The sequence below is a fragment of the Camelina sativa genome, chromosome 11, assembly GCF_000633955.1.
Source record: "Camelina sativa cultivar DH55 chromosome 11, Cs, whole genome shotgun sequence".
Classification (NCBI taxonomy): domain Eukaryota; kingdom Viridiplantae; phylum Streptophyta; class Magnoliopsida; order Brassicales; family Brassicaceae; genus Camelina; species Camelina sativa.
Window position 1 is genome coordinate 35019021 of NC_025695.1, and position 15171 is coordinate 35034191.

The 15171-nt window shown below is 31.5% G+C and overlaps 3 protein-coding genes across 5 annotated transcripts; 2 read left to right on the forward strand and 1 right to left on the reverse strand.

Moving 5' to 3' along the window:
- On the forward strand, positions 6161 to 7938 carry LOC104725187. 3 transcript variants are annotated; one of them, XM_010443802.2, is made up of 5 exons: positions 6161 to 6370; positions 6793 to 6978; positions 7064 to 7364; positions 7452 to 7555; positions 7639 to 7938. In XM_010443802.2, exons 1-5 carry the CDS (start codon positions 6263 to 6265, stop codon positions 7693 to 7695), a joined length of 756 nt encoding a protein of 251 aa, XP_010442104.1. In that variant the 5' UTR covers positions 6161 to 6262; the 3' UTR covers positions 7696 to 7938. The 3 variants fall into 3 exon arrangements, with proteins under 3 accessions (XP_010442104.1, XP_010442106.1, XP_010442103.1); XM_010443804.2 differs by having other exon boundaries at positions 7094 to 7364; positions 7449 to 7555; XM_010443801.2 differs by having other exon boundaries at positions 6163 to 6370; positions 7449 to 7555.
- Positions 10393 to 11789, forward strand: LOC104725188 (non-specific lipid-transfer protein-like 1). The gene is made up of 4 exons (XM_010443805.2): positions 10393 to 10670; positions 10758 to 10818; positions 11160 to 11262; positions 11488 to 11789. The coding sequence occupies exons 1-4, from the start codon at positions 10545 to 10547 to the stop codon at positions 11567 to 11569; spliced, it is 372 nt and encodes a 123-aa protein (XP_010442107.1). The 5' UTR covers positions 10393 to 10544; the 3' UTR covers positions 11570 to 11789.
- LOC104725189 (protein WEAK CHLOROPLAST MOVEMENT UNDER BLUE LIGHT-like 3) lies at positions 11809 to 14671 on the reverse strand. Its single transcript, XM_010443806.2, has 3 exons — positions 14463 to 14671; positions 13825 to 14357; positions 11809 to 13730 (listed from the first exon to the last, which is right to left on the reverse strand). Exons 2-3 carry the CDS (start codon positions 14317 to 14319, stop codon positions 11973 to 11975), a joined length of 2253 nt encoding a protein of 750 aa, XP_010442108.1. The 5' UTR covers positions 14320 to 14357; positions 14463 to 14671; the 3' UTR covers positions 11809 to 11972.

Genomic DNA, 15171 nt, shown 5'->3' on the forward strand with positions numbered 1-15171 from the left:
TTTTTATATATATACATATCTTTATGGACTTTGAAAAGAGTTTTTGTTCTTTGAGTATTATAAATTATCTCACCTTTTGTTAATGATCTCAAAAGTTGCAAAGTTTTGATCCAACAATTGTGTTTCTTCGTCGCATCCCCAGTTTTCCATATTGGCACCCGTTAGGTTTCACACCTTTTTGTTTTACACTTTTTTGTTTAGATAAAGTTGCAATATTTTAATCCAACAATTGTGTTTTTTCGTCGTACCCCTAGCTTTCAATCTTTGCACTTGTTAGTTTTCGCATCCTTTTGTTTTACACCTTTTTGTTTCATACCTCTTTGTTTTCACACCTTTTTGTTTTTATATATATACATATTTTTATGGACTTTGAAAAGAGTTTTTGTTCTTTGAGTATTATTTCACACCTCCAAATTTTAAAAATTATGAGTATTGTTTTCTTTTAATTTATTAATCAACATGATTCACTCATCTTTGTTAAAAATTTGGATTGTTTTATTTATTGATTCCTTCATCTAACTTTTGTTTGGTGTCGTTTTCCATTTATTCATGCATCAATCATCTCTTCCAATTATTAATCTAGGTAATTGATTGTGATTTCTATTTTTTCATAGATTTATATGTTTATATATTATAGCAAACTCACTTTTAGGTGTCAATTTAAATATAAGGGATAAGATTATTTTTATTATCTCATCTAGATGTTTAGATTTATTAATAATATTAAATGTTGTAATATTTTGATCCAACAATTGTGTTTCTTTGCTGTATTCACAACTTTTAGTGTTCACATTTATTATGGACATATATATATTATGGACCTTGAAAAGAGTTTTTGTTCTTTGAGTATTGTTTAACACCTCCAAATTTAAAAATTATAAGTATTATTTTCTTTCAATTTATTAATCAACATTGATTCACTCATCTTTGTTAAAAAATTTTGAATTGTTTTATTTATGATTTATTCATCTAACTTTTATTTGGTGTCGTTTTCCATCTACCTGTATTGATCATCTCTTCCAAGTATTAATTTAGGTAATTAATTGTGATTTCTAATTTTTAATAAATTTATATTTTTAGTCAATTTAGTTTGTTGCAGCTATAGCTCTTTCTCCCTGATTCTCTTATTATTTTTTATAAATTTTGATAGAATAATGATTTTTTTTTAATGTGAATATCTTTCAAAATTGATTATCTGAGTATGATTCAGTAAACTTAGATTTATATATATTTAACCCTATTCTCTTATTTTCACTGAATCGATTTTTCATTTTATATATACAACAAATATTTTATTTAACTATTTGGTTGATTAATCTTAGTCATTATTTATGATTTTTATACTATACAGTTAAAGAATTACCATAAAGTTAGTCATTTTAAATTTTCATTTTCCCGTACGATAACGTATGGGCTGAAATCCTAGTATATATAATTACAGATTAAAGGTAAAGTTTGTAGTTAATAGATATGATGTAAAATTATATATACACTTTATGATACAGCTAACAATTATATGTTTTCAAACAACATTGTTGAAACCAAATAAAATATAATCATGTGAAAATTTTAAATAATATGTTCTTAGACCATCTAGAATGTATTTATCTATTATTTTATAATATAGAATAAGTCTAAATTAGAAAATGGGTTTCTCCAATGTGAAAGTCTATATCTGACTATAAAATAGAGGTAGTGTTAAAGATATTAAAAATTACTATATTTAAGAGAAGAAATATAATTCAAGTCTAAATATCCAAAACAATTATCCAACTACAAACCATCATTATACAGTCTCAAATACTTCTTCGAAAAACAAAATTAAGTGTTTTATTCTGGCATTTTCCATCTTTATTTGTAATTAACACCTTTAATTCTTTTCTGGTTGTGACTCGAGAGAAGGCAACATAAAGCTGTCCATGTGTGAAAACCGGTTTCGGTAGAAACAATCCAACATGTTCTAGCGTCTGACCTTGACTTTTGTTTATAGTAATTGCAAACCCACAGTAACAGGAAACTGTCGTCGCCTCATACGAAAGAGAAACTTTGCATCAGGTGGACTAACATACATCCTAGGGATAAGTACTCTATTACCAACCTTATTTCCTGTCACTATTCTTGCTTTGATTACATGATTGGCCATCTGAGTAATAATTAACCTCGTACTGTTACACAAACCTCCCTTAGGATCTATATTCCTTAGCAACATGAAGGTGCTCCTATTTTCAACGTTAAAACATGGCTTGGCAATCCATAAACTTGTATACTGTTTAGAAATTCCTGAGTGTAGATCATATTATCATGAGCACTTGTATCTGACGTTTCAATACTATCAGACCTAAGATATCGTCTCTCCTCACCTGTAAAAAAAAATAAAGATGGAATTTTAGATATGTATTTAATATTAGTATTTCTTAAAATTATTACTTCAATATCCATATTATGAGCTTTGCTTCTCTAATTAAGTCAGCAAGATCCGATTCGACATCAATAGTACACACAAAATATTTATTAAGATTGATTGGAATACCAAATCTTGAATGAGTCGTGATTCACAGAGTGAATGATTTCTTCATAAACACGTCTTTGCTCCTCAGTTAGCATAGGTAACAACTCATTGTACCATTCCTGTTGTTTATGAGGCTTATATATTCTCTCATCTGCGATAAACCTATTTACACCTGTGTTCATCATACTATTATCTGGTTTAGGCATTTTCTCAAACGCCGTAAGAGACGTTCCATTCGATCGCAACATCAATTCTATTTCAGTTAAACATATATTTTTTATCTGAGCTTGTGTCAACATTAGACCTACAACAGTAAAGTTAAACACTTATTTATAATTTTGTTTTGCGAAAAATAAATTACATTCAATTAACCATATAACAATTTGAATTGTGTGGGAAATTTTTTTTTTAAAAAGAATTATTGTCTAAACTTTTTTGTGGTCAAATATATCACTAATTCAATTCTTTTATAAATTTGAGTGGGAAAATATATTTTTAAATAATAGTTCAACTAATTTAACAAACCAAAAAGTAAATTAATTATATGGCTAAAAAGGATTCCAACAAAAATGTAAATGGAAAAGAATCAACTAAAAGAGAAGCTATAATTTAATCTTTAAAAATAGTATTTATTTTCCATTTTTAATAATTTAAAATGGGATTCGATTATTTATTTTTGAGATTTTCTAATTTTCGTTTAAAAATAATAATTCATTTTTTAAATAGTTTATTTTTAAAACTGAAAGAAAAATAATTTGTTAAAATTACTCGTTTATATTTTCAATATATATACATTTTAATTGTCATGACCTTTTGTCTTATTTAGAATCTTTGTTGCTCTTTTTGGTGATAGAGTATCCAACCGGAATAACATGGGTTTTCTGGAGATTTACATCAACCCTATGAGATTTTGTCGAGATCACAAAAGATTGTGTCATATCATCAAATTAAATGGATATTTGTAGTATATCCTCTCGAGATTTTCAATTCCTTCTATCCAAATCAAACCGTCATAATTATCTATAGAAATTAACATTTTAGAAAATATAAATTTTCTTGAAACAAATATTTACAAAGATTTAAGTATTCATTTTTCATTTAAAAAAAATTAAATTGGATATGAATATTTGATTTCTGTTTTTTTTCTTCTAATTTTCGTTTTTAAAAGAAAAATAATTTTAAAAGTGAAACAAAAGGTCTGTAGAAATTTACTAATTTTAAAAACAGTGATATTCTCAAAGAAATATTTGTGATATATTCTAGTATTTATTTTCTTTTAATTTTAAATTTTAAATGAGACATAAAATTTAGATTTCTGATTTTTTTTATTAAACAAAATGAGAAATTTACTATTTATTATATATTATTTATCCATCTAAAGCAATTTCAAATAAACAATAATCGTAAATTGTTAAAAAAACTCTTCCTAATCTTCCTTAATCTCTTTCATTCTTGAAAAATCTCTGAGATATAAAGTCCCAAATCCAATTAATATTCCTTCCTTCTTCTTGCTATCAATTTAGGAGGAAGAAGGAATATTAGTCACAAATATTTACGAAGAAATATTAGTCACAAATATTTATTTAAATATTAGTCATAAAAATATTTAATTTATTTATAAATAGAAAGAAATCAAAGTCTTTAGAAAATTACCATAATTTTTTTTATGAATAGAATCCACCATAATTTTTATGCAACTATAATCATTACAAATAATATTAGCAACAATATTATTTTTAAAAATTAAAGATTCAGATTAGCAAAAATTAATACCTGAATTTCATTGTATTCAGTTTTGTAGATCCACAATTATGATCAATGATCATCCATGAATTCAACTGAAACAAAAAAAAATATGTATTAGATTACATATAAAATTTTATTTCAAATTACTAAACTATAAAACAAAATATAGAAAATAATACAACCTATATGTTTTAAAGATAGAGGATCCATAGACAAAGTCTATGATTGCTTGATCTTGCTTTCCAAACAACCACTAAAAAAAAAACATAAAAATTAGAATCCGATGAATCATATAAAATTGTCAAAAGTTGTCTTTGCTCATTTGCTTGTAGAATAAAAAATCATGGAATAAAAATATGATCATGTTTAACCAAGAGAATAAAATTGAATAACAATCACCACTATAAAAAATAAAATAAATACAATTATTAAAAATACTTTACCGATTTGATTATTTTGCTTGCTTCATCAACTTGTTCGTCCAATCTTGTTTTTTATATACAAAAAACATCCATGGTCCATGGCATGTACACCTAAAACACAACCAAACAGTACAAAATGAGTAAAACTTTTGATATGATTCAACATAATAATTAAAAATTATAGCAGCATAAAAATTAATCATGCAAAGCACCAAAGCATATGGATAGTACATCAACATGAAAAAACAAATCAAATCATACAATAGTACAGTTGATTCATTAGAACCAAAATAATACAAAAGAAACATTATACTCTCAAAATATATTTTTAGCTTAATGAATCCGACTTCTACTATTTTGGCTGAGCCTCTATATATATAGCTTAGAAGGAAAATCGTCATAATTATCTTTACCATTTAAATATTTAAAAAAATAGAAATTTTCTTTAAACAAATATTCGTAATATATTCTAATATTTATCTTCCATTTTTTAAAAAGAGATATTGTGTAAATATATTAGATTTCCGATTTTGTAAAACAAATTTCGTTTTTTTTTAATTTTCGTTTTTTTATTATTTTTTTTAAATTAAAACTTAGAAAAGGGTAAAAATGTCCAGTTTTGAATCTTATTAATGGCAAATTAGTAATCTTAAGTCTAAGTATGAATGTGGTGCGTTTTAGCAAAAAAATTTTAAGGGTAATTTCATTAAAGATAAACGACGTCAATTTTTATGAGATTGGCTGTGAGCTATTTCGACTTCTTCTTTAATATATTAGATATCTTAGATTATTGTGTAAGTGTGAGTAATTTTACATATGTATAGGTAATTTTAATTTTTAATGCCTAAATATGTATATATATTCAAATAAATATTCAACCCAAAATTTATAAAAAAACAAAAATGATATATTAAGAAATCATGAAAATCTTTATCTAATGAATAAGTCACATATATATTAAGAAATCATGAAAATCTTTATCTAATGAATTAAAACATTCATTAAAAAACTAAAATGTCCAAAAGGGACATGAATAAGTCAAGTTATTGCTATTTTCGTAATCAATAGTTAATCTCATAGCATGTGATACAATACAATTATTCTAATAGAAAATAGAAAAGTGAATCTCATCTATAAACAAATGCTTAATATAAAAACTTATGCATAAGAATGAGCTGCCAACTTCCCATTGGATGAAATAATGATTAAAAAACAAGAAAAAAAGTCAGAGATGTTAAACCAAAAGCAACAACAAAAAAAAAAAAAAGGGAATAATCAAAGAGAATAGGACGGTGCAAAGATATTTTGCAGTTGGCAGAAAATATCTGCGATATTTTTTTTACGTGTTTGAAATATCTAAACGGAAAAAAAAAAAAGCTTCATTCCGCCAAATTGACCGGTGATGACGTGGCAACTTTACCCACGTGTAAAAGCGTCTACAACTGTATCGTTCTTTTGATATTTTTTTCACCTTCTTCATCTTCTCTTTCTCTCTGATATTTATTTTTTTTTTCATTTTCTTCTTCTCCTTCTCTCTCTCTCTCTCTCTCTCTCTCTCTCTCTCTCTCTCCACAAAGATAAGCCAATGGTTGGTGATTACAGAGGACGCTATAGTAGCCGTCGTTGCTCCGACGACTCTGACGATTCTTCCGACGATGCTTCTTCCGTGGAGGGAGAGACTACTTCGTCCATGGTATACATCATTTTATATCTCACTTTTTTTTATTTTATTATTATGATTGCATGTCTGTTTTTCTTCGCCGGAATCTGAATCACCGTCGTATTCGTTGTTCAGATCTGAATTATAGAGCGGTTTTCATGGCGGTATTACGTTTTTTGACGGAATTAGTTTGGTTTCTGTTGATTATTATTTGTGGAACATATGTTTTGAAATTGTTCGATTTACATAGTCTTGTTGATGAATTTGGCATTGGAGAATGAAGTAGTTACTTGCTTTTGATGTTCATGCTTCATTATAGAGATGATTAGATTGTTATAGATTAGCCTTTTTACAAAGAATCTTGAGTTGTGTACTCGTGTGTGATGACAAATTTGTGACAAACTCGTTTTTTTTTTGCAATTAGCTGATGAGTTTCTGTTAAATCTTTGTTGCAGTACTCTGCGGGGAAAGAGTATATGGATACCGAATGGACTAATGAGAAGCATAGTTTATACCTTAAATCTATGGAAACTTCATTCGTAGATCAGTTATATAGTTCCCTTGGCACTCTCGGGAAGAAGGACAATGTATCCGAATCCACGAGGTTCGGTAGCAGCGGTAGGAAACCGTCTCAAGAACAGGTATGAGACATTTATTTTCTTAATTATAGCTGAAGTTGTAATATCACTTTTCATTGAAATTTTTATCTTTTCTATATATGTTTAGTTCAAGGTTCTTCATGATGGTTTCTGGCAGAAGATTAATGTGAAACAACCTGAACATCGGAGTAACTTAAGACACGGTGGTGGTTCTCATGAGTTTCTTAGGAGTCCATGGATCAAGCATTATAAACCTTTAATAAAGACACAAATTCAGGTTACGGGTGAAGGTAGTTCCGAGCTCGAAAGTCAAGTGGTCAGGTCAAATGGGAAGACAGTAATGGTCATATGCAGCTCTGGTTCAGCCTCAAGTCTCAAACAGATTTGCTCTCATTTGCGTGACCACGACCAAATCAGCGTTGGAGAAGGTATTAATTTTATTTGAATGAGTTTTATTCCTCTGTTTAGATATTTTGTTTCTATTCTAATTTTTTTCTTGTGATGTTTTAAAGCAGAGGTATCGGATCAGAACTTTGTCAATGAAGGAACAAAAGGCGAAAATGGAAGCTCGAAGAAGATGAAGACAGTGATGAGCGGAGGATCATCGAGTACCGATCAGGTAACTTTTCCGTCCACTACTAGAGTTTTGATCATATCACTGAATGCGATGAGTTATTGACCCGAATTGTTCCTTTTGCATAGGTTGTTCCACTCAATAAACTCCTGGAACATGACATAAATTTGAAGTCTGTTTCTTGAGAAGTCAGATAGTGAAGCTTTTATGAGAATTTTGTAATGTATATACTTGCATAACATATAAGTCAAATTTACCATCTTTTAGTTACAAGTGTCTTCATCATTATATCCCTAACTATAAAATATATATTTGCTCATGTGTGAGTGGATTCATTTGTACTGTAAAACCTTAGAACGACCTCAAATTAGTTTTTGATGGTTTAGTGGTTGTTACCTCTATTTATAAAGTTTTTTTATGTTCCACAATTTAGGCTTGGCATATTAACATGAACCGAAGAACCAACCCGAGATTGGAATTTAGTTCGGTTTGGCTACTAGATAGGAACCGAACAGTTCACGGTTCGGTTCGGGTAAAATTCCAAAATCGAATGGTACCCCGAAACAAATACAAAACATCACCTATGGTTCTTGGTTCAGTGGTTTTACTAAGTGTTTTGGGTTTCTATGGCTATGTTTGTTTTTTTCGGTTAAATCGAATAGTTTGGGCTCAAAACGAGTCGTGGGATCTGTATTTTGACTTGTATACAGGATAACCATTAAAAAATTAATGCAAGACGATCTGTATTTTGACTTGCATACGGAAGAAACCATTAAAAAGTTGGAAAAAAAACACACAAAACTCCCTAGAAGTTTCTGATTGTGTGTGGTGCAAATTTATTCTAGCTTCCTTGAAGTCTTTAGTACCAAACCCTTACTCCCCTCCCCTGTGTTGATGATGGCATTTGAATCCATCTTACACGTTGATTGATCCAACAAATCACACCAAATAACTAGATATCTCATATCTGAAATTTGCTTTTCATTTTAAGAATTACCATGAATAACAAGTTTAACAATAGTTATATATATACACTAGATTTATAACCAGCGCGTTGCGCGGACTATACTTTTTATTGCTATTAATGCGGACCGTTAAATATAATTATAATTATCCAATATTAAAAATAAAAATCTATATAGATGTCAAATTTGTTTTATTAAGAAATATATAATTTATCTATTTTTTTTAGTATTTTTCACAATTAATTCTTTTTTTTTTCAGTGTACACTCGTCATCACTTACATCTACTCTCTTTTCACATTTTATTATCTCACTTATAATATATTGATTATGTAGAAATATCATAACTATTTTTCATCTTTTCCATCTTCCAATACTTTTTTTAATCAGTTGAGTGATCATTAATTACTAATTGTAACAACCCATCTCGTGGACCCCACTAGCCTGTCCTCATAGGCCCCAAGCTGGCCCTGCAGGACATCGATCCTAACTCATCACTGTGGACATCCAAATCCACTTGACCAATTGGTGACAGCTTGTCCTGTGGGAAGGTTGTTAAAATGTGGAAAGGTGGGAACTAGGGTTCGAGGAACGTCTGACGCACTAATAACCTATTGGTGGATTTGGATGTGAGTTCCTATCCACGGTGAGGGGTTATGATCGATACCCTGCAGGGCCATTTTGGGGCCTATAGGGCAAGCTAGTCGGGGGCGGGGGAGGGGCTGGTCGGGTCCACGGGACGGGTTGTCACACTAACATAGACGTAAATAAATTTTAGAGAATATATCCACCCTTTGTCGCGAAGTTTCTTTGACAATGTTGTACTACACGTATGTTTTGCTTCCTAGTAATGAATCTCATAACTGGACTTGTTTATATCCTACTTAAATATTACATTTTATCTTAATTGTTTGGAAAAAAAAATTATGTTCACATATATATATATATTTACTTAAAATATGTATAGTCTACTATGTTTCCACTTTTTATATAGTGTTCTTTTATTTTAATTTTCCTAAATCTACAAACTCATAAGATTAATCTACCTTTTAAATATGTGTACTTATGTAAAAATATAACTCTTTTTAATTTTTAATAAAAAAATTCTACAATATCTATCACTACTATTATAATTATTTTTATTACAAATAGCTTTCTCAATTTTTTCTTAGTACTTTTCACTATTCTTTTTTGGTGTGTGTGATGTTCATAATAAGTTTTCTTTAATATGTTTTATTTAAAGTAAGCTTATACATTTCTCTTAGATATATACATAATTTTAATTTTTGAGCACTTGATTAATATTGTATCCTTCTTTTTTTGGATATACCTTTGTTTAACAAATTTCACCATTTTTCTAAATAATAATATGCACCAAATCCTTCTGGCTTTAATCAGTAACATGAATTTATAATTTAACACTAACAACATAGTCTCAAGTTTTAATATATCTATATATTATTAATTATATTATACTATAATTGAAATTAATAATATATACCAACTTTTAATCTAATTTAACACCAAAAATTGAATAACCTCTTGATTTAAAAAACCTTTAAAATTTTGTGTTTGTTTTTGGGAAAAAAACTCTTATTTTTTTATCCTAATAATTGTAACTCTTGAAAATAATTGTTGTTTCATTAAATATATGATAGCTTTATTTTTCTCCACTTTCTAGTTTTTTTACAAATATTTACACAATTCTTATATATTATAAACATATGTTTAATGGCATGATGATATATAATATAGCAAAAAAATTAACATTGTGAATATCTGATTTTTATGCTTTATTTGATAATTATTTACTACTCTGTTTATTTTTGGTCAAAACAATTTACTCTGCTAAATCTCCCAAAAAAGAAATAAAAAAAAATATATACAAATACAGAGTGTGCGAGAACAAGCGAATAGGGAAGCGTGCCATTCTCTAACCAAAAAAATCTCAATCTTTCCATACTTATCGATCACGTCATCTCCTTTGTCTCTCACTACCAAACTCCATCCTTAAAAATCCCACCTTTTCACCTTCTTCTTCTCCGATTTCACTCCACTGCCTTCAACAAAAATGGCGAAAACCCAACTCAAATCCGACGCAATCATGGACATGATGAAGGAGCATCTCTCTTCCGACGCCGGTAAAGAGGTCACCGAGAAGATCGGACTCGTTTATCAGATCAACATCGCTCCAAAGGTTGGTCCTTTTTTGTTTAGAGACCTCTTGCATCGTTCTTCCTCTGTTTTGCGTTTGTGCTGATTGTGAAAGATTTGGAAATTTCAGAAATTAGGGTTTGAAGAGGTTACTTACATCGTCGATCTGAAGAAAGGCGAAGTCACCAAAGGTTAGCTCTTTCTTGTTGATTTTGAGTAATTGGGTACATAAAGATTTGATTTTTACACCCAAAGGTTAGCTCTTTGTTGAGATGATGGCAAAACTGGGAATTCAGATTAAATAATCTGAGTATTTGATTTTAGTCAAAAGTGAGAATTATGGTAATTGGGAATTTAGAAAAAGAGAATCTTGAAATTTGATTTTTACACTAATAAAGGTTAGCTTTTTCTTGTTGATTGTGGCAATTGGGAATTGAAATGAAGAGAATCTGAGATTTTGGTTTTAGTCAAAAAGTGAAAAGTAATTGATTTTTCGACTTTTGCGTTTGTGGTTGGATCTTTTGAAAATTAGGGAAATATGAAGGAGGGAAAGTGGATGCTACGTTTTCCTTCAAGGATGATGATTTTGTCAAAGTTGCTACTGGGAAGATGAATCCTCAGATTGCTTTCATTAGGTTTGTTCATATCATTCCTCTATATCTCATTTGCTCTTGTGTAACTAAGATTTGGTTCAGTTAGTTGATCTCTGAATCCTCAAAATTATGTCATTACAAGTTTTGTTTAGAAGTTTTATCTTCTGTCTGAACCACGAAATCCACTGTTACAAGCTTGTGTGTGAATTTGATTTGGTTCAAGAAGATGATCTCTGAATTCTGTGAATGTTGAATATGTTGATGCAGGGGTGCGATGAAGATCAAGGGTAGTCTCAGTGCAGCTCAGAAATTTACACCCGACATCTTCCCAAAGCCTTCAAAGTTGTGAACACCAAAAAGAAGTGGTATTGCAGCAACCCCTAAACTCAAAGCTCAATTTATGTCTTCAAAGGGTTGGCTTTTTTATTAGAGAGGTGGAATATTTAAAAGCAATGGTAAAGCACTAGTCAGAAATAAAGTTCTTTCAAGTATCTTTGTATTCTCTTTATCTTTGGAACATAAAATTGGTATTGAGTTTTAATAATATGAATCTTTCCCTTTGAAGATCTTCTATACTTTGTTGGCAAGTGTGTATCAATCAAATACCTTTATTTCCTATAAGTGAATACAACACAAACATACATAAATGTAATGCTAGACTCATCTGATGGAGTCTGTATTGTTTTGTTGGTGTAAGAAGAAAAGAACAAACCAAATATTTTGAAGAAAACGAAAAAGGTATGCAACATTTTTTACTTGTGACTGTGAGACTTCTTTCTTGACAAGAACATGAAAACCTTTGGAAACAAAGATAGCTTCTTCTTCTTCTTCTTTGTTTCAGGGGTCAGATTATTATTATTATTGTTAGTACCTGCTCCAGTGTAGTTGCTGCTGCTTCCTTGTTCACCAAATGCAAATGATTTTGACTGTCCGAATCCATTCTCGGTGCTTGACCTCGTCGGGCTTTTCTCAGGCTCCCGGCCTTCGTCTGTCCTCCTCTTCCCATTATCCGACCTCCATTTTCTCAACTCTTGCTCCATACCCAACTTCTCATCTCTAGCCTTGTCGGCTTTTCCCATAGCCTCTTTAAGCTCTTTTTTTGTTACGCTCATTTCTCTATTCACTTCCTCTAGTTTCTCCAAGATTCTTGACTCTTCCTCTTTAGCCACCTCTATTTGGGAGACAATCTCTGATAGCTTTGTGTTTGCCTCCTCCTCTGACTTATGTGCCTGCTTGCTTAGCTCATAGTATTCCTCTACGGAAATTATAATGCTTCTTGGTGATTCATTAATCTCCTCGAATCTCTGAGAAGATTCAGTCTCTTGCAGAGCTTTTATAGCAGCCAAGGCCAACTTCTCTGAAGCCCTAGCAGCCTCCATTTCCTTTTTCGCCTCAGTTAACCGACTCTCTAGCGTAGACATTCCTCTTTTTGCTTGTTCAGACAATTCTTTCGCCATTGTAAGCTCATCTCTCGCAGCTGTAGCATATGACTTTGCATCCTCTGCCTCTTTTGTCGCCAGCTCCAACTTCGTTGCTGTTTCCACCAACTCCTCTCTTGCATCTTCATCGTTTTTCCTGGCCAGACTCGCACTAGCTCTCTGCTTAGTTTCTGCTAGATCATGTCTCTCTCTTTCAAGCTCAGACTGTAATGATCCAGCGATGATCTTCAATGTTTTCACCTCGGAAGCTGCTTTCTCAATGTTGGATTTGACTTCTTCGAGCTCCCTTCTTGCAGAATCAACCGCAGCATGAATGTCATTATTACTACTCTCCTTTTCCATCAATAGATTACCGCTTGTGTTTTCGGTGAAAGCCGCTAATTCAGTCTTCAGATCATGCTGAAGAGCAGAAGCAGTCTCTAGCTTAGCTTTCACATCATCTGCTGCTCGAACCTCTTGGTTAAGCCTCTCGATATCATCTTCCACCATCTTCAGTTCCTTTTCCCAATTGTAAACATCTTGATCACGAGCCATTGCCGCACCAAATCTCATCTCTTCAGCTTCAAGATGAGCCGTGTGTGCTGATTCCAACAACTCCTTGGTTGCAATCAGCTCTATACTCAAACCATCCATCGTCCTCTCAATCCCTTTAGCTTCCATAACAGCAATATCAGCTTTCTCCCTAGCTAAATCTTTTTCCTTCAACATTTCTTCATATTCATTACTAACCATTTCAATCTCTTCTCTCACGGATCGTAGCTCACAAGTAGCCGAGACTTGCCTCGCTTTAGCCACATCTAGCTGTGCTTTGACAGCAACACTTGCCTCATTGGCCACACCTTGCTCCATCTCCTCAACACGCATCTGAGCGAGCTCCGAATCCTGTTTCGCTTGTTGCTCTTCCTTTTCCGCTTTCTCTAACTCGAGTTTAAGCTCCTCAATGAGTCCCTTTATGTTCTCTAACTCGTTCAACGCATTGTGTTTCGCCTCTTCAGCTAACTCAACTTCTCTCTTGCACTCAGGCATAGCTTCTTGTATCTTCTCAAGCTCCTCATCCACCATCTTCCGTCTCTGACACACCAATCAAGAACTATCAAAATCAAGATCTCTCATATAAACAAAAAAAAATCATGTGAAGAAAGAACAAAAGCTCAAATTATAAAACCTCTATTGTCTGAATCTTATGAGCTTTCCAATCTGTGATCCCACCAAACTTAGAAACTGCGTCCTTAACCGAATCAAAAGGCGAAGCTGTGTCGATAACACCAACGGGAGAACCGAAACGAGGCGATTCGACAGATCTCGGATACACAAAAGCTCGAGGAGAAGCAGGAACTCGCAAACGAGGCGAAGCAGGCAATATCCTAGCATCTTCGATCACATCGGTTCTTGAATCTTCAGAAAACGAATCTTGATGACTTATCATCACCCTAGGGGCGACATAAACCTTAGGAGGAGGAGGCTCGTTGATTGGACTTGGTTCACAATCTTGAAACGGGTTGTGATGTGAATCTTCATCGTCAAAGGTCAAGAAGTCGATGTCATTGAAAGAGGTGGAGATTCTCGTTGGAGCTTCTTCTTCTTCATCATTATCTCCAGCTTCACCAATGGCGTTTAGAAATACATTAAGGTCGTCTGAATCTTTATCGTCACCCAACATTATTGTAACTGTATCAGACAATTTTGTTGTTGTTGTTCCTGTTTATACATTGTCAAAGCTCAATTCGTGTTTATCGCATTTTCTTGTTCAAATAGATTCATTAAGTCAATGAGAGCATGGATTTTTTCTGACAAAACACATACCTTAAATAAATCCGACAAATGCAAAGACGAAGCTTCAAAAAGAGATAACAGAAGGAAACAAAAGAAACAAAAAGAGAAACAATCATCAGCTTGCGATGTGACCTGACCTGCGCATTGGAAAATAGAAAGAGAGATGAACGGCCAATAACCCACGGGAATGAAAACACACGCGCGCCCCTCGCTCTCTCTTTTTTCTCCCCTTTTCCTCCTTTTGTTTGTTCATCACCATAAAAACATATTTCATTTAACAAAAAATGATTTTTTTATATTTTATGAACATATACAGGGGTAAATTTCGTAAAATAGCCACTGATCATGTTTTTTATTCTATCTTTTGGAAGTTGTATTTGATTTGCCAAACCGTGAAATAATAATTTTTTTTGGTGTGATATGTGAAATTTTATGAGCTAAGGGGGTGTTATTCAACCTTGTATTTTAATAGAGTTTGGTGTATTTCAAAATCTAGCGTTATTCAATTAGATATTTTAAAAAATACAATAAAATTTGCTGTTATTGGATTAAATATTTGTTAGATGATTTTAAAGCATTTGTAAAATCACTGTTATTCTATTTCCAATGGATTTTGTTTCACTTCAGATTTTAATGTATTTTACATCCAAAACATGAACAAACACAATCCTAACAATTTGAAGTATTTCATCTCTCTCATACTTCTCATGAGTATCTTTCCTGATAAAATCGATAACAT

Excerpts from the sequence above, each read along its gene's own strand:
- LOC104725187 (XM_010443801.2), top strand. The coding sequence starts at position 6,263 with ATGGTTGGTGATTACAGAGGACGCTATAGTAGCCGTCGTTGCTCCGAC. Across the intron at positions 6,979-7,063 it reads GGAAACCGTCTCAAGAACAG|TTCAAGGTTCTTCATGATGG; the intron begins GTATGAGACATT and ends ATATATGTTTAG. Across the intron at positions 7,556-7,638 it reads GATCATCGAGTACCGATCAG|GTTGTTCCACTCAATAAACT; the intron begins GTAACTTTTCCG and ends CCTTTTGCATAG.
- LOC104725189 (XM_010443806.2), bottom strand. The coding sequence starts at position 14,319 with ATGTTGGGTGACGATAAAGATTCAGACGACCTTAATGTATTTCTAAAC. Across the intron at positions 13,731-13,824 it reads ATAAGATTCAGACAATAGAG|AGACGGAAGATGGTGGATGA; the intron begins GTTTTATAATTT and ends TTGGTGTGTCAG.
- LOC104725188 (XM_010443805.2), top strand. The coding sequence starts at position 10,545 with ATGGCGAAAACCCAACTCAAATCCGACGCAATCATGGACATGATGAAG. Across the intron at positions 10,671-10,757 it reads AGATCAACATCGCTCCAAAG|AAATTAGGGTTTGAAGAGGT; the intron begins GTTGGTCCTTTT and ends TGGAAATTTCAG. Across the intron at positions 11,263-11,487 it reads CCTCAGATTGCTTTCATTAG|GGGTGCGATGAAGATCAAGG; the intron begins GTTTGTTCATAT and ends ATGTTGATGCAG.